At 31.9% G+C, this 19,878-nt stretch overlaps 1 protein-coding gene across 2 annotated transcripts; it reads right to left on the reverse strand.

Moving 5' to 3' along the window:
• LOC118196777 (isochorismatase domain-containing protein 2-like) lies at positions 1-18,030 on the reverse strand. Of its 2 annotated transcripts, none has more exons than XM_035368238.2 (4): positions 17,737-18,030; positions 9,307-9,562; positions 9,019-9,192; positions 1-304 (listed from the first exon to the last, which is right to left on the reverse strand). In XM_035368238.2, exons 1-4 carry the CDS (start codon positions 17,921-17,923, stop codon positions 289-291), a joined length of 633 nt encoding a protein of 210 aa, XP_035224129.1. In that variant the 5' UTR covers positions 17,924-18,030; the 3' UTR covers positions 1-288. The 2 variants fall into 2 exon arrangements, with proteins under 2 accessions (XP_035224129.1, XP_035224130.1); XM_035368239.2 differs by having other exon boundaries at positions 9,014-9,192; positions 17,737-18,029.
• Between the last annotated feature and the right edge of the window lie 1,848 nt (positions 18,031-19,878).

Raw genomic sequence — 19,878 nt, forward strand, 5'->3', positions numbered from 1 at the left:
TTGTTTCAAATTGCCATTTTTATTCTCTTCAACAAACAAATCATTTACATTTAATTAATCATTTACATTTAATTAATCTTAATGCAGTTACTCAAAATTAAGATATCATCTCTGCAAACATTTTCAAAAGTATTTTTATCAAAATCTTCTATACAAAAATATATATAACTATATACATGTCTTATCTAGTCTCTTATCAGTGATTTTTCCTGAATTGTATTAACTAAAATCACCTCATCAAGTCATACTAACACCAAACTTCAGAAATCCTTTGCTTTAACTTACAATTTAAAATTTGGAGGCCCTGAAAAAAAGAAAAATTATACATTGCATAAAATTTTAAGAATGATTACATAATATATGCCTCATATTAATATGTTATATACTCAAATACTTAATGCTTAGATGAAACATACTTCAATTAAATTACTTTAAGATAATCCTTTCAATTCATCTGGTGCACACAAGCTAATGCAGATGAACATGACTAATATTGTTTATTCCTTCCTGTTTGTAATCTGAAAACCGTTATTTGTTCCTATATTTTGTACCAGCTTGCTCTTTTATAATAAATTATTTTTCATACTTATTCTTTAAGTTAAAAATATTTTAACCTGTTACTAACATAAGTTACTAACATTCATTAAAGCAATCTAAAAAAAATTATGATAAAGTGTTTAACCAGCTACATAAAAGGGATGCATTTGAGAGCTTTGTAAGAGGAAAGTATTCACATTTACATCCCACATGGCAAAACTATGATCACACACAGCTTGGCAGCATGATCCAGAATTGTAATCATGCTATAATTATTATGTTTTCAAGTTTTAATCATTCAATCAGTGATGAATCTCAAAATTTGCTATTGTTATAGATATCCCTATAACAATATTTACTTATTATTTAATTAAATCCTGCTGGTTTCCAAAAATTAAAGAAAAATGACAAAAGTAGCAAGAACTTGTCCAAAAATAAGACAATCCGTATAAAATTTCAATATGTTGTCAAATAAGGTGGTGTGGTGTGGTGTATTTAATTATGGCAAAGCACACTAGGGCTATCTGCCTAAGAGGAGGGATGCCTTTCGTGGAGGACTTTCTAAGGGAAACTGGCTCGTATACACGTTACACATGGGGAAAACCACGAAAAACACCCATGCAGCCAGCCCGTTCGCAGGATTCGAACCTCGGACCGAACTACCAGTGTTCAGCGACTTTACCGCTCGGCCGCTGGTGGGCCCTGTTGTCAAATAAGAGTTGTTGAGTAAAACTGCAGTATGCAAATTAGTGGTGCTGCAATCCAAATGTGCCATCTGAGAGGAGCATGTTTGAGAGAAAGCTTGTAAATTTCGCTGTAATACTGAGATAAGGAATCTGGGAACTGAGAATGCGGATGAAAGAATAGAACTGCACCTCTGACTCAACTCAGATCCTCCCTTGCTTGCAGCCACCAGAGGGTTGTGTGAATGTCAACTATGCGTAGAAGGCAAAGGACATCTGAATGCAAGGCGGCCAGCCATCTGAGCGCTGCTCATGTCACATCATAAAAAGGGAACATTTGAGGTGGGCATGTAAACATGTCCACTAGATGGCTGATCAAAGGAAGGCTGTTCTCTTTATTCACGAGTCCAGGTTTACCCTCAAGCGATAGTAGGCAGTTTTTGATTTGGGATGAATCTGGAACTCATAATCGTACATCAAACATCGTTGAGAAGAGATTCAAATGGAGGAGGCAGTGTCTGTGTTTGGGATGATATATCTTTGGGTGGGCATACAAACCCCCATGCCTTTCTACATGTGAATGAGAATGCTAAGACCTATAGAAATGACATCCTTGATGTTTATGTGTGCCTTTATATCCCAGAGCAATAGGTGATGATTTCTTGCTACAGCACAACAACGCTAGACTGCACCAGGCTTGCATTGTGGAGGATTATCTTCAGCAGCAAACAATTCAGCACACTGGAGTGGCCAGCTTGATCACCGGACCTGAATCTTATTGAGAATGTTTGGACTGCTTTAGGAAGATGTATAGCTCCTCTCAATCCTCCTTTTCAGATCCTTGCCACGCTTGTACGTGCGTTGCAAAAGTAAAGGCTCTCACTTCCTACAGAACTGACAGAACGCCTAATTGACAGCATCGCACATTGCTATAGGTGCTGTACTTCTTCTACAGAAGATCAAACTCCATATTAAAGGTAATTTTCCTATACCAAACTGGCACATCCAATTTGTTCATTTTATACCTATGTTAATTTCTAGAATACTATAATTGTCTGGTAATTTCTTTTCATGTAATTTTATACCTTACTATGTGTTGTATATTGTGGGTAAGTTTCATAAATTCTACATGTAACTTTTTGAGTATCATCATTTTTCTGATTTTTCCTTGATTAATGATAACCAGCATATTTATACATATTTTTAGAGAAACAAAAATGAATGATCTTAAACAAATCTGGAACTAAATTTAGCATATTAAAAGTGAGATTTTATTTATGAATTCTTTACTGCTTTTAACTTGTACAGTAGTGGTCTAAAGTGATGGCATGCTGCCCCACAACAATTTTAAGAGGCCCACAAATATTCCTGTATTTAATGAACATTATTATGAAATTAATTATGGTAATAATTTGATGAAAGGCTTAATATTTTAAAGATTTTGAGTACACATTTATTTAATTTTCATTAAAAGCAAATGTGAATAACGTCCCAGAAAAGTTGCATGTGAAGCTAATTGTCACTATGATATAAAGATTTGATTAACCTTTTTCCATACTTTTCAAAAGATAAATACCCTTACTTATGAGCTTTTGCAACAAGACAGTTATTTTTGCATTTGACCACCAACAAATAACACCACTAAATCGGAGACAAGAGAAATAAAAAACCAGACAGTGCTTTTGAAAAACTACACAAATTAAGCCCAAAGAAAATTCATTTTGAAGCCGAAAAAGAAATTAATGATGACTGTAATAAATCAAACATGAATGGTTTTCAAATAAAACTCACAAATGACAATGAAAATATCCCTGAATGGCCTAAGCTTAAAGATAAACAAGAATGCATAGATAATTTGAATAACAAAATAATATCCTTAGAAAATTGTATTAAAATATTGAAACATAGAGAAAAGAAAAATTTGCACAGTGACAAGAAAGGTGGACGACATCTATAAAGAAATTTGTATCAGAAATTAAAATCTCAAATAAAAAATTCAGAAAAAAAACAATACAGATTGGAGAATTAGGAAAAACATCTAAAGCATATTTTTACAAAGATGCAGATTAATGCACTGCTAGAAAAGAAGAAAAAAAATGAGGTGGACTAGTGAAGATATTTCACATTGCATTGTCATGACAGCTTTGTCATCTAAAAGCTAGGAATTTTGAAAAGAAAAAATGGAATTCCTTTACATAGTACTAGCATATTAAACAGATGGTATGCTAAATTTCCAGGTAGTCCAGGAATTCAGAATGGTGTTCTCTTCTTCTAATGAAGGAAAGATGCGAATATTTGAATTCCCTAGAAAAATTTTCATTCTCAGTTTCGCCGAAATGCATATAGATTCTAAACTCTGCTATGACTCTAAACTAGACCAAATTCTCTGTCCTTTTCAAAAAGTGCAGTTTCTTTTAATCAGATGTCTCATTTCACAGTGGAAACAACCAATATTTTATTTTAAGACTCCAATGAAGTAGAAGTGATGACATATGGAGTAGAAGTGAAAGCAATAGTGTCTGATTTAGGAAGGATCTAGTACTTTGTGGAAAGAGCTACAGATTTTGATTAATAGTTTTCACTTTCCAAAACCCATAATGCAAACAAAAAGAAAAATATGGGTTTTTGCAGATTACTGTCTCAAATTACAGAGAAACCACTTATTATATAAAGGATTTGTTTTAGAAAATAGAACTTTTTAAATGTTGATATTATTACAGAGGTTTTAAAAAGAGATTCAGGAGAAATTAAATTGTGTCACAAACTAAAACCGAATTATTTAATGGTCAAGGGAAACGAGATACCAAAAAGTCGCTCCAGTGAAAACATTATTTTGAAGCACTACCACAAAAGGAAATAAAAAAGCATGTGACATTTTTGAGTTAACAGATAATTTTTTCGATGTCATGAATAGTACCAAGCCATACCCTCCTTCAGATAAAATACTTAGAGCAACACTTGGATTAAATGAACATCATGAGAAATAAATTTAAGTTTTGGAATTAATGAAGAATGTCATCATCAATGCATTAAGAGTTCAGGGAAAATCTAATATACTGCCAAAGAGGAATAATAATTTCAATAAATTCTCTTTTTGACCTATACTAGGATCTGAAATCTTTGTTGGGTCACAATCCCCATGAGGGTCGTGGGACCTGCAGCAGGGGAGTTGCCAAAAATTTTAGTAGTTTTGATATTTCTTTGACTTATTATGTTATAATAATTTTACAACTACCAAATACTTTTACACAATGTATCAGAAAATAGGTAAAGATAAGACAAAGAAAAAAGAAAATGTTTCAAGGCATTCTTTTTATAATATAAACTAAACCTTCATTTTACTTGCTTTACGCACGATGCTGTCATTTCGTTTGTTACTTATTTAAAATTTTCACATTGTTCTATGTCTTGAAATTAATGACCTAAAAAAATGATGTTAATGACCTAAAACTGCAGCAGTGTATTACAATACAAACGAAAAAATTGACAGTTTCACTTACGTATGTGTCAGATTTTCACAATCCTTATGGGGTCACACAAAATTTTTAAAAATATTATGGGGTCCTGTGGTCACGAAAAATATCTCAGTGATAAAAAGTGGTCACGATTAAAAAACGTTTAAGAAGCCCTGCTTTAGATTAACTCAGTATGCATTTGAAAGCCTCTTTAGTCAGATTCGAGGCCTTGGTAGGTTTAATGACCATCCATCACCTAGTGAAGTTAGACGATGCTTAAGCAATTACTCGCTAATAAGCTATCAAAACTACCTTCAAAAGTATGCACAACTAAAAGCAGAAATATTGATTCATATTTAACATCAGAATTACTTAAAAGGGCTTTGAAAACTGAGGTGGAAGATGCTTTTCCTTTAAATACTATTGATAATTTGGATTTGGATTTAATAGAGGAGTCTTCTCCTATGGCTTGGTTATTAGAATTGAATTCCAGCAGACAATTTTCTTTTTTCTCTTTTCTTAACTTTTTTAGGGGCCACTATATAGTCAGTTGTGTTTCCTGTTTGAAAGGACAGTGTTGTCCACTTTAATGGTCAAGTCCCCCCCCCCATTTTTTGGCTAAAAGATTGGGATGAAATGTCAAAAGTTGATGTCCCTGGAGTCTTAACCCTGTATCTCTTTCAAAGACCTTTGTATTATACAAATTTTGCTTCATTGAGGAAAAGCATCTAAAAGCCTAGTCACTAATCCCTAAATTTTTGTGTAAAAATTCACCCCACTGAGAATCCATTAAACAACACACAACGATCTTTGTTGCAAGAAGGGTGTGATTTCTTAAAGGGGGGAAAGCATTAGGTTCAAGATTCCTGTCCTTTCAAACGTCTTACAGCTGCCAATGCCCCGTCCTCAAAAGATTAAAAGAAACACAAGGAGTTTCCCATGTACCCATAGTATCACATGGGGCTTACAGATTATTAAGTATTAAACACAATACAAAATAAACAGAAGAGAAAATTAAAGCAAAATTAAGAAGAATTACAAAACTTTACAATGAACTCACAAAAACTGTTAAAAGCACTTATCTCAGAAATAAATTGGTAAAATTCTGGAGGCCATTAATATTAAAATTTATCAGTCCCAATTTCAAGATTTTTCTTTCGCTCTCATATTTAGGACATAGAAGAAGCACATGTTCAACATTCTCTTCGCCACTGATGCTACAATCACAGAGAGATTCTGGGCTCAAATCTACTCAGATAACTTTTGAAATTTCTGTGGCCAAAATTGGGTTAATTTATAGTTTGTGTAGAGGTGATGACATGACAATCTCATTTGGATGGAAGGGGAAAGTCTTAGTTAAGCTCCCTTTATTTGAGCTAATGAATTCTTGTTTCCATGACTCCACAATACTTTCACACATGACCTTCTTATTAAATGAATTAGGGATATTGACAAAAAAGTCAATTTCACGTTTGGTGGCAGTCTTAGCAAGGAAATCAGTTCGTTTGTTTCCAACAATACCTGTACGACCACGAACAAATACTCGACCACAAAAAAGAAGCATTAATATATATTGCAGGTTATATTGCCTACCGTGTGCAGGATACCTTCCCATTCACACATGAACACAGTTTACGAGTTCAAAAAAATATTTTGTGCAGTTCATGGTACAACTTACTATAAAGGTGTAATTGCCTCTTTAATTACTAAACTGGAGAAACATTATCCTGAAGACGCAATTTGTTTCTTTTACAGAGTGCAAACTTTTATTAGAATACATTTTATAAATGGAAATGCATATGTTTTTTCCCAAAGGAAAGCAACTCAAAAGGCAAAAAAATGGATTCCTTCGAATGTGGTAGCTAATAAATAATGCTTGAACAGCCTGTAGTTGCAGTGTGACTGTGCGAGTAAGCATTTATATCATTTGCATTTAAATATAATATGTTTTGATTTGAAATATTTCTGGATAACATTTTAGAAGTTAATAGTGTATATTTCAAATAAAACCTAATTTTGTCAAGTACTTGTTAAAGTTATTCTTATTGTATCCTTGTTATTATTCATTCAATTTTGTGCTAGCTTAGCATTCTAGATAAAATATAATAGTATAACATCAAACTAATTGGCATAAAAACCCCTGCCTCCTTAAACTCCACTTTCGAAAATTAAATAATTTTTTTTAGATACTGTGAGTAAAATTATTTTGTCAAAATTAAGACAACAATCTACATATATTAATTTAAATGTAACATAGATGTACGTATAGGTTACAAAATTATTTAAAAAATATCTATTAATATATTTAATCGAAAGAAAATGTGTCATGGTAAAATTTACAATTAGGCAAAAAATCAAACTTAGATTAGTAGAAATTTTTTCATATATGCCATAGATGTTTAAAACTATGTCAATCTATGGTTGTTTTTTGATTAATTTAAATAGCTGTTATTATAGTTATCTTAGAAGCAGTAGGAAAATTCTATTAGTTAACATGCAGATAAAGAATTTATTATAAATAATAAAAAAAAAATAAAAAAAAACAGGCCAGGAACTTTTATGTTTAAGAGAAGTGCATTTTATCTATTATTTTAAAATGGAGTAAGTATTATTAAATTTTTTAATGTTCAATGTAAAATGAACAGCAGTAACATTGTCTTTTCCAAATTATAGCTATCTTTCACACACAGTTTATTTTAAACTGGTTCTTCAAATTTAAAACACTAATTTCTATGTTGTAAAATGCATCTCTGCTCTCAGTATCAATATGACTACGTCATCATTTCTCATTTTCTGTTTCAAAGGGAAAAGCTCTATGAGCAAATACTTCTCTTCCATTTCCAGGGAAAAACACAATGTATTAGCAAAAATAAGATTTATTTATCATTATGGAGGTCATAATTCAGTAGTTGCTTCTATTTTAGAATCATATACTGGTAGTTTCTGATTTTCACCTATATTTAACTGTCTATTGTAATGTCTGACAGCAATTAGATCTTCAGTCCAACAGTATATGAAGTGCAAAACAGTAGGAAAAAGGATACTGAAACCAAGGAATAAATTATCAGCACAAAGACTTTTTCCTGCAATTTTCCGCATATCTAAAAATATTTTAACTCCCAGTGAATAGATGTCCATTTTTTTACTTTCAGTCAGTAGTCAAAACTCTGTGTTCTTCAGGTGTGTGTGGGGGGTGAGGTCTTTTTTTTTTAAATATATATATATATATATATAGGTAAATTGCATTGGTACTTTGTAGAGTCGTTAGGTTATTTCAAAGCAGGAGAGATGAAAAATGAGCAATGCCCTTGCCGGGACTCGAATCTCGGACCTCTTGGCCATTACACCATGAAGCCATGCTAAGAAGGCAGAAGAAATACCTTATAACTTGTATACAACTCCCTTGACCATGAAAGTTGGTGTATATTCCGCCAAAGTTGCATCAACAGTTTGCAGAATTCTAAAAAAACTAACAGCTCTTTGTTTAATAAACAACTAGTATTTGACTTACTTAATTTTTGTGCTTTATAAAAAGGCTTTCGTTGATTTGTACTATTTTGTTAGGCCCCCTAATTTTACCGAAAGTTCTGTTTATAACGTTATGAATTCAAACTTCCCACAAGTAGCTGTTGCAGTATATTAGTTAGTGTTTTGCAACCCATATTCAGCTGACCATATTGTGTCCACTTCTACACAATTTTATTTTGTCATCATAGGATCGCATAACTTTGAAAATAATCTACTGCTTCCTTCTGTAGAAACAAAAGGTTGTTTACAACATGCTTATCCATAACTGGTGCCAAATAGCAGTGCTTGGTGACAGTTTCACGGTTGACGGTATAATACAGAAGTACCATAAAATTCAGTCAACATTTTGAAGAAAAAAAATAATGAGGAATGCAAAGGAATGAACAATACCATGAAGAAACTACTACCTATTTTCCACTTGATGGAAAATTTAAAATGATCAGCATTTTAGAGAGGAAAAAAGTAAGAAAAGAACAATATTTTACATGTTCTAAAAGTGGGCATGAAAATAAAATATGTTACTATTAAGCACTACAAAAAAAAAAAAAAAAAAAAAAACTACAGTTTCTTTTCCAACTAATTGATTATAAATTAAACATTTTAGACGAAAAAAAATACTGAATGATGACGGTATGGGGACAGCATAGTTATTAAAGCAGTCTAAAAACTAAACAAGTTGCAATTTAAAAATCCACAGATTACATCTGCCAGATTTTGAGGATTGATGAAGGTGATAACTTTAAGAAGGAGGTACCATATAAAATATATTTAAACAATGACTTCTTCAAAAGGAATAAAAAATTCACATACCTTACCCAATCACATGTGGTAGAAATGATAGCAATCCACTTTCAGGAGCAGGATCTCGGATAATTTTCTGAACTTCTTTAAATTTTGGATGTGCAGCATCACCGACTAAACCTAATATAACACTTTCACTGGTAGTAAGCCAAGCCCCCATCGCTTTCATTCTCTGAAATGAGTATATCCTATGGGAAAATATCAAATATTAAGATATTGCACTCATTCATCATTATCCTCATTAATTAAATATGTAAAATTATTTCTAACAAAAACAAGCTTCAAGAAATATTTATGTATACCTATCAACCATAGAACGAGATGAGCAGCCATCGGCTACAACATGAACATCAAATCCATGGTTTAAAAGAGATTGCACGGTGCACTGTACACATACATGAGACTCTATGCCACATATAATTATATTATTCACATCTGGATGTTTGTTTTTTAAAAAATCATTTACTTCAGGTATCATCATACTGAACTGAGTTTTTTCAAAAGGCTTTAAATCTGGATATTCATTTAAACCAATTTCTTTCACAGTATGACCCAGACCTGAAAATAATAATAATAATAATTAATTAATAAATAAAATACATAATTAAAATTTAAAAAAGTGTTGAGATATTTTAGGCATTAAGAATGTTTATTAACCGTTTGAGTCCCAGGGGTATTGAAAAAACACTGTCAAAGAATCCCAACAGCGCAACCGCGCTTTCCCTAAATGAGTACGAAAAGACCCAAGCAGCGCGATAGCACTCATTATCAACATTAAGTGCACCGTCAGTTGTCCACAATATTCGAAATGTACCAGTAAATATCAAAAGTAAAGTACACCAGTAAATATCTACATAAAATATCAAAAGTGCCTTCGTGCTGCTTGGGACTCAAATGGTTAATAGCATATAAATTTTTATAATAGAATCCTAAAATATGAAGAAGCTTATTAGTGATTTATGCAACTCATGAAACTTGTAAACTTAAAAAATATAGGATGGCATGGATTACATCTACTAACTTGAGTAGAAAATCCTGCTAGAATGCATGTATGCCATACGCCTGGCTTTTTATGGTTGCACGTATGCCATATATGCAACAACAGAAAGCTAGGCAATTAATATGCCATCAAGCATATTTTTTCATACTACCCAGCACTTTTGTTTTGGTGTATTTCCTTGGCACCAAGTGTTAGCAGTTTCATTTCACTTCTTTCTTGATAACTCTCTTTATAATAATTGCTCATGCAATTATGCTTTCTCTCTCTCAATATATATATATTTTTTTCCTTTTCAATGAATTCCATAACTCGGCATTAGCCAAGAGATGAAGTGACTAAACTAAGTTCTTCACTAGCTACAGAAATGTTCTTCAAAAAGAATGACTGTTCAAATAATCTTATCCTACTCAATGCACCTTTTGCTCCTGCATGAAGAAAAAGATATCCAACCATAAATGTGGTTTTGCTGGATCATGAATTTCTTTTGTTACTGTCATACGGTTCATTTACTCAATAGGAATTGTGAAAATTAATGAAAACTTGTTCAACAAAAAAAATAAATAAATAAATAAATAATATCTTTAGAATTTTGGATACACAGTCTCGTGTGCTCGACATAAAAATGTATTTTTCCGTATAGTGTTGACAATGCCGGCTTTCAAATCGTTGAGATTGTTAATCAAAAATTCATAAGTTTTATAAAATTTTAAATATATAATAAAACAAATTAAAAGTTCAAGCTTCCAAGTGCCCATGTTCGGTTGGAGGACCACATTATTCAAAATTTGTTGGCTCTAGGTACTGTTACTTCTTCACAATGCAAGAAACATTCATACATTCATGCTGATTCTTCATTTAGTTTCTTATAATATAATACATGGCGATAATATTTAGCGGCAACAGTTTGAAAAGTGAATTGACGCAAAATGCCATTTTAAAATTAATAGCCCTTCCGGGCTAAAAACCTGAAATTTATATTACTTTTTTTCTAAATGCAATTTTTTAAGCATTTTGCTCTAAAATTAGAAAATGTTCCAGGTTACTGTTCTTGATCACTCTGTTTTGTCTAGCACCCATTTAAAGGCTAGAGGAAAGAAATAAGACAGAAAGCCCTATGGTGATAAAATGCATAGAATGGATTTCACACTAAAGTACTGAATGTGTGATAGAATAGGTACAGAAACAGAACTCCAGAATTTCATCAATAATCATTCAAGTACAGTTCCATCATACTAACAGTGCAGCATTATCCCTGTTTTGATCGACAACAGATCCGAGTCTCCCATCCCTTTTCTCCTTTCACCAAACCACTCGAAAGTACTTTTTAATTGCCAGTATTTTAAATGCCTGCATGATGTGCATGTGACACTATACACTTACATCAATACTTTCTCAAAGAGGCAGTCAGCTTCACTAAACACAGCATCAGATCATGGATTTTTCCAAAGTGGGACAAAACTTAGAACTGCCACCCTCACCCATATTTCTTTAAGTATCTCTAGCTAACTCGTGGTTTTAAATTTTTGTAGCAGCCATCTTGAAATTGTGCCTTGCTGGTGCCGATCTTGGCATCAAAAAAGAATTAAAAAAAAAAAAGAAAAAAAAACCAAGGGGCACCCAATTGTAAACTTTTACCTTTTGTTTTAATTATGTTTTATTGCATTATGCTTTGGATGCCATTTTACCAGCTTTCTTAGTAATTTTGCAACTGAGAATTTTTATGCACATGAACTCAAAATTCTTCCCTGTAATTGCTATCTAGACCTAAATTTACCAAGAAATTTCTAACAAATAAATGTTGTTCATTATATTATAAATGATAATATCCCACAGTTTAAAAACCTAATGTTATTAATAATCACATTAAATGTAAATATATATTAAATGTAATAATCATATTAAAAGTGCAATAACTTAAAATGCTGCTATGAAACTATCAGAACAGGAAAAGGTAAAATCAACATGTTAGAAATTTCAGTAATATTAATTTTGGCTCTACTCTTATATATGCCCTAAGATTACCAAATGTGCTGATATGTGTTCTGCAGTGGTTTTTGGGGACAACATAGTTTGTATGACAACCCTTTTGACATTGAAACTTAACTCTTTTGCTGCAATGGTTTAATTGCTTGTTGGTTCGTGTCGTGCATATTTTGAAATAGCCTATGTTGCAATGAGAGACGTGGTGGCAAGATTTCAGATGCACATTTTAAATTGTGTGCAAAACAAAATCCTACAAGGATTTAGGAAAAGAAGGTTTTGAACATTTATTTGTGAACCATAGTATCAATTTTGTACTAGCGAGGATCGCGAGTCTGGCTGTCATATAAATATCATAGAGAGTGCATGGCGACATATTAAAGCTACGTTCTGTTGTCCGAAGAAGCATCCATTATGGTAAGTGCATTTTATTTTATTGTTTTTATTTTATAGAGTGTTATGTTCATTGTTTTTTTACTATGAATTTCTGTTGTTGTTTTTATATAATTTATTTTAGTTAGTTTATTTTGCTGATTTATGTGCAATGTCTAGATTGTGCAATTCGTAGATGTTTAAGTTTAAACAGAATACTGTGTGCATAGTATTCTTTAAAATTTATTGTTGTTATGTTAATTTATTAAAGCAAGGTGTGCATAGTTCATGGATTCCTTCGTTGCCTAGACTGTGCAATTCGTAGATGTTTTTCTAAGATAAAACATATCGCTTTGTACGTGGATTCTTGTCAAATATTTTTGGTTAGAAATTTTTAGTTACTAGCTAAATTTTTTGTTTTTGTTTCGGATTTTTAGCTTAAAATGTGTGTTCAAAACATGGTTTTAGCATGTGTGAGAACCACGTTTTTGGAGACATTTTAGGCTTAAAGTTCGAAATGCAGACAAAAAAATTAGATAGTAATATGGCACCGTGGAGTTTCCTGCCAAGCGAGGGTGTATGTAAGAGTAGTTCCTTAATTTTTACTCAACTTTTTTTCTATGTCCACACCCTCCTTCAGAATTAGATAACACAGAAAGAGTTTTCTGGAAAAAAAATAAAAAGTCAAAAATCAGCAAAGTTACTAAAAAAAAAACTGTCAAATGAAAAGTTTCTAATTTTGGCATACAGTACAAACCTTTATAATTTTTTTTTAAATAATTGTCTTAACTATGCATCTGTTTATAGTAGATATGAATATATGCAACAATAAACATATTTAAAAAATTAACAATTTTTGAATAAGGATTATTTTTGAAGCAAAGTGCTAATGTTCTGACTGAATAATATAAATTATTTTTATATTTAAACAAAATTAATATACAAACTAAATTTTAGGCCTAAACACACATTTATCTGACAAGTGAAACACACTTTTTGTTCTAAAAAATTGATTGTAACATTTATAAGCAATATTTAATGCTTCATCAAATGTGAATGAATAAACACCTTTCAAATATACTGATCCATTAAAAAAATACAATAACTGTGTTCTTCATTACTGCATCTACAGTTGTTTTCGAGCAATATTTTGATATTTTGCATTTAAACTGTTTTTCTCCGCCAAATATCCAATAAAATCTGAATCATTCATATCATTTTCAAAATATTATAACTCTTTTATGGATCTTTTTATATAATAAATTTTAATAATGGATTATACTTACAAATGACTTCTCTATTCCTTTGAGCTACCCTTTTCTTATTTTTTTCTATTTATTAGCCTAAAAGGACAATTTGCCCAGAAGGGCTTTTAATTTCGTTTTGGCATTTTGTGTTGGCCACTATAAAACAGCGTTTCACTTTTCAAACTATTGCCACAAAATATTAGAGCCCTGTATTATATTTAAAGTTAAATAATGAAGAATCTGAATGAATGTAGATATGTCTCTCATATTGTGAAAAAACAACGATACCTAGAGACATCAAATTTTGAATAACGTAGTAATCCATTTGAATATGGGCATCTGAAAGCCTAAATTTGGAATCTATTTTACTATCTATTTCACATCTTGTAGACTTTACAAATTTTTTATTAACAAACTCATTGATTTCAAAGCGAACAATGACAACACTACACAAAAACATTTTTATCTCCACCAGGTGAGACTGTATATCGGAAATTCTAAAAATATGAACATTTTAAATATTTAGTGATATTGCTGTTGAATTGAATTTTACAGTTTAAATGTGAAGAACATGACATTTAATAAATAAAGGTAATAAAAATGATAAAAAGAATGTCCCTTTGGGTGTAAGATATAATCTCAAGCCTGTATGATATGATTTTTTTTTTTTTTTTCAATTCCTGTACTAAATTCTAAACAATTTGCAACCTCCAGGCCTTGCTCCCCACATCAGTTCCATCAGTCCTGACATCAGCCCTGAATGAGAAAGCTAGATCCATAGGCTAAAAACATGGAATCAATGAAATTAAAAGTAAAAACAGATATATTACTAGAGAGTTTTAGCTTGTTGGCATCCAATATTTGCAATTGAATATGTACTGCATACCATATTTATAATCACACATATAGTTACTTTGTAGTTAAACAAAGAAAACTTTTCAATTGTATGGTTATTATTGATAAAATACTGTATTTAAATTTTTTATACTTTTTTTTATATTGGCACCCTACACTATATTATTATTAAAAGTGAGAATAAGTAGCTATTGCTCTAAAACATAATGACTATAAATTATCTTAGCTGACTCTGGTTGGTTGCCAGAGAAAATTTTCAAACTGACAATGCACTGTCTTAAAAACAAATTTTTGGTTGATCTTTGGGGTAACTTGGTGATTTTTTGGCGACCAACTCTGCTACAGCAACCCTCTATTTTTTTTCGCCGCCATTTTGTCTTCACGAAGTAAAGACATGTTTCTTTTCTTTTTATTTACTGAACACTTTTTCTAACAATCTACTAGCCGAATTACACTTATGCTAGAAATTTTATGTAACAAAACTGCTTAATCATGACAAATATTAACTACAAAATTGGGAAAAAGTGCACAATCGCAAACTCCTTGCGCGTTTTTCAGAATAGCACATACACATAAACCATTTACACATCAACTTATTTTTACTTAAAAAAACATCCCAGAATTGCACAAAAATGGCATTGCACACACTCTTAACTTTATCCATCTACACTGCTTTTTTCTCATAAATTAGAAAAATTTCACGAAAATGCATGAAAATTTTGTGAATCTTTAAATCCGGTAAAAAGAACATATATGAAATTACCTGATCGCAAAAAAGTATATACCCTTTCCAAAGATGAACATTTCCACGTATAAAATAAATAAAATATCCACAAAATTTTACCTCTAAATTATCTATTATATTATAAATGTCACCAACGAAGTCATACCGCAAACATTACAAATGGTTACAAATACTTAGTGTCAAATATTTAAATTATTTCCATGCATGTTTACTTCCATTGAAACATATACCAAATTCCTACAAACATATAATTCACAAAATAACTATCATTTAATTAAAATATAATTAAATTCAAAAACACTACTTAAAATATAAATAAGCACATACATTAAATTAATAAAAATTAGCTTACAATCCTAATTACTTTAAAATAAATCATTGCTAATAACAATTTTCCAATAATACCATATTACTTTATTTACTCCTTACATTTAAAACAATGCATAAAAATAATATCCTCAAATAATTAAAAATACTAACTTACCTAATCTTCTTCAGAATCTTGATTACGTGGCGGATAAACTTTTCTTATTTCCTCCGCTAAATAAAAAGCAATCGTATGTGCGCCTATTTCAGGATCTTTAAAATCATACTTATAGTTCACAGCAAGGTACCAGGTAAAATAAATAACTTAATAAAACATCTTTACTTCTATCTTGCACAACCTTAAAAAAACACTTATTACTACCCCTTTGAATCCCACTACATACCCATTTTGAATTCACTTTAGTTAGGGCCATGGGATCCAAAAATTAACCAACACTGTTTCACACAACACAGAATAAAGCTAAATACAAAATTTCCAGATTTTTTCCAGATTTCCCCCCTTTTCCGATTAAAGAACTGTAATTCGTCCATTAAGTTCACATGACATATCTCATGATCTCTCATTTCCCTCACACAAAATAATGCGTAATCGGAACTGAGTACTTCTCACATCATTACCAAAGTCCTAGGTAGTAACCTTTATTGCCTCCAAATTGTCGCCAATCTACCAGTTACCATATTCCAAAGATCAGCCATTTTTTTATCTGCATATTACAAAAAATGGCTGATCTTTGGAATATGATAACTGGTAGTTTGGCGACATTTTGGAGGCGATAAAGGTACCTACCTAGGACTTTGGTAATAATGTGAGAAGCACTCAGTTCCGATTACGCATTACTTTTTGTGAGGGAAATGAGAGATCATGAGATATGTCATGTGACATTAATGGACGAATTACAGTTGTTTAATCGGAAAAGGGAGGGGAAATCTGGAAATTTCGTATTTAGCTATATTCTGTGTTATGTGAAACGTGACATTAATGGACGAATTACAATTCTTTAATCGGAAAAGGGGCTTAATTTGGAAAAGCTTCATTGTGTGTTGTGTGAAATAGTGTTGATTAATTTTCGGATTGCATGGCGCTATGTAAAGTGAATTCTAAATTTTTAATTCGTTTATCTGATAATAATAATAAGTTGAGATTGTGTGAAAGGAAGGATATTACAAGTTTAAATGGCAGTGCAAGAAATATGGTGAAAATGGACATTTTGTGAAAAGGAGTGTAAGGAAGGGTATGTGGTTTGCTGAAAGTAGTTTGAGTATAGGTGAAATTTTATTAATTTCTTATTACTTGGTGAATAGACTTCCAGTTGACTACTGGATTTAGGATTTAGAAATTAGCAGTAGTACCGCAGCGACGTAATGAAGATTCTGAAGAAGATTAGGTAAGTTAGTATTTTTAATTATCTGAGGATATCATTTTTATGCATTGTTCTAAATGTAAGGAGTAAATAAATTAAAATGGTATTATTTGAAAATTGTTATTAGCAATGATTTAGTTTAAAGTAATTAGGATTGTAATCTAATTTTTATTAATTTAATGTATGTGCTTATTTATATTTTAAGTAGCGTTTTTTAATTTAATGATCGTGATTTTGTGAGTTATATGTTTGTAGTATTTTGGAATATGTTTGAGTAGTATACGTTGAGTATTTTCATGCATTTTCGTGAAATTTTTCTAATTTATGAGAAAAAAGCAGTGTACATGGATATAGTGAAGAGTGTGCGCAATGCCATTTTTGTGCATTCTGGGATGTTTTTTTTAAGTAAAAATAAGTCGACGTGTATATGGTTTAGAGATATTTTAATTAAATGATAGTTATTTTGTGAATTTTATGTTTGTAGGAATTTGGTATACGTTTTAGTTGAAGTAAACGTGCATGGAAATAATTTAAATATTTGACACTAAGTATTTGTAATGTTTGCGGTATGAATTCGTTGGTGACGTTTATAATATAATAGATAATTTAGAGGTAAAAGTTTTTGGATATTTTATTTATTTTATACGTGGAAATGTTCATATTTGGAAAGGGTATATACTTTTTCGCGATCAGTACCTTTTTCAATTATAATTTTGAGTAAACACCTATTTTGACTAAATCAAGAAAAAACAAATCATGTTTCGGAAGAAAGCAATTATTATTTTCAAAAATCAAATACTAATGGTACTTAAATTTAGCGCTGATAGAAATGTAAAATCGAATACCTTTTGGGTACTGCTCAGTGACAATAACCGGCATATCTAATATTTTGGCAGCTTTTAAAATACGGGATGCAGCATTCGCTATCGCTGGGAAATATTGTATTGAAGAGGCAAATTTCTCTTGCATATCGCAAAGAAAGAAGGCCGTTGTTTTAGGAATAAGTTGCTTTAATCTGCAGATGTTCGACATTTTAAAATAACAGGTTACCAATACTAAATATAACGTTAGGGTGTTTTACACTCTTTACAGCAGGACACAGCTCGACATAAACGTAAACAAAGTAATCGCCAAAGTAGAAGTTAATGTTTATCATGTGTTTGCGGAAGCTCTGTGGATTATGGGCAAGTGTCTCTCAGTGCTCAATTCTCATCCCCCTGTAATTTCTTTTGTATGTTAATAACAATCACTAACTTCTGTAAGGGAATACCAGAGCTGCTTGTAACGCAGACGATATAGCAATCTGGCAGGCGTTAATGTCTAAGAACTCAGTAACTTATACTTCCTTGATCCTTGACTCAAGAAAAGACATAGAAAAGTCTGGAAGATCATTAAACCAACTCCTTGGAGGCATTCTAGCTTGGTCGAGAGAAGTAAAAATGGGTTAACCCATTTAAGCCTACTGTTCCATTTTTGAAACCATTGTGAGATAAACCCTCACAAAACAAGCTACGTAATTTTCTCCACAGATCGAAAACGCAGAAAATCTTTTCAGCCTACCATATTAATAGATGGCTTGCCAATGACTAAGGCAGGTAACCCAAAATATCTTGGCGTGCCCTTAGATACTGAACTACGTTTCACTACACATCTGTAAAATTGCTTCAACAAAGCACTAAACAAACTTATATTTTGAAAAGCCTATGTGGAAAGGATTGGGGAACCACTAAGAAAACACTAAGATCTGCTTACATAGAATTGATAAGACTAAACCTTGATTATGTGGCACCTATTTGGGCATATGCTTCTGAGACCGCATTGGGGAAACTTGAGAAGATACAGGCAAGAGCAACCAAAATAATGCCTGGAGCTGTTTCATCTACCAGCAACATTAAAGCAGAACAGGAGCGCGGGCTTCCGACCCATATACAGACAAGGAAATATATCACACTCAAGTTACAAACAAGACGAGAACCCGAAACATCGGGCAAATCTCCAGAAGGACTTTTAGAAACTGGAACAACAGGTCAAGACTTAAGAGGTGACAATGAGATCAGGGAAAATATTGCTCTCAAGACCTACACTCATACACCTATACTGCCCTTCAAGAGCCTAACCTGCCCTCTGATATCTCTATTAACACCAAAATAAATCTCGATTCGCTAGAACATTGTACAAAAAAGGAAACTGAAGCTGTTATCAAGGCAAAAGTTACTCGAACAACTGAGCCCTTTTTGGAAGCTCATTAGGCAAAAATTTACACAGATGGTTCATCAGATGGGACTATTCAAAAGGGTAGATGTTGAGATGTGATCAGATGAGACTATTCAACAGTATTCACATCACTCTACCAAATGGGGCATTTACTTCAAAGCCATGGAGCAGGCAGCATTGCTTCCAACTTCACATGTGAATTAAAAGCAGTCCAAGAGACCCTGAGAATTTACATCGACTTAAATGATAATGATAAAGCCAGAGGACTTGTAATTTACTGTGACTCTAAAGTTGCCCTAGAGGCAATACTCAAAGACTCACCTAGGATGTACACCAATTCCTTGAAACAATCAACCAGATGGGAAAGACATGCAGTATGCAATGAATATCTGCAGATGTTGGAATCGATGGAAACGAGGCAGCCCATGAACTGGCTAAAAAGGCAAGAAATCTCAACAACTCAATCCCCGTCACTCTTGAAGATGCTAATGCCATTTTCAGATATAGACTTAAAGATAAATCTATTAAGAAAGACCATTCCTCTTGAGACCCAAGCGCATGTTTGTTATCCGATTTTTACCAAACTTGAGATTAACCGTTCTATTAGGACTACGAAATACCACATATAGTCAGTTTTCAAGAAAATTAAAAACATATATATATATATATTGGCGTGTCCATTATAATGGACATTGGATCTCCACCTTGCAAAAATACATTTTACTAATGAACAAGAGATGACATAAATACTTAACTTCAATTAACATAAATAC

Source organism: Stegodyphus dumicola, chromosome 10 (genome assembly GCF_044657685.1).
Source record: "Stegodyphus dumicola isolate Sdum_Otavi_A_Nest chromosome 10, ASM4465768v1".
In the NCBI taxonomy this organism is placed as follows: Eukaryota; Metazoa; Arthropoda; class Arachnida; order Araneae; family Eresidae; genus Stegodyphus; species Stegodyphus dumicola.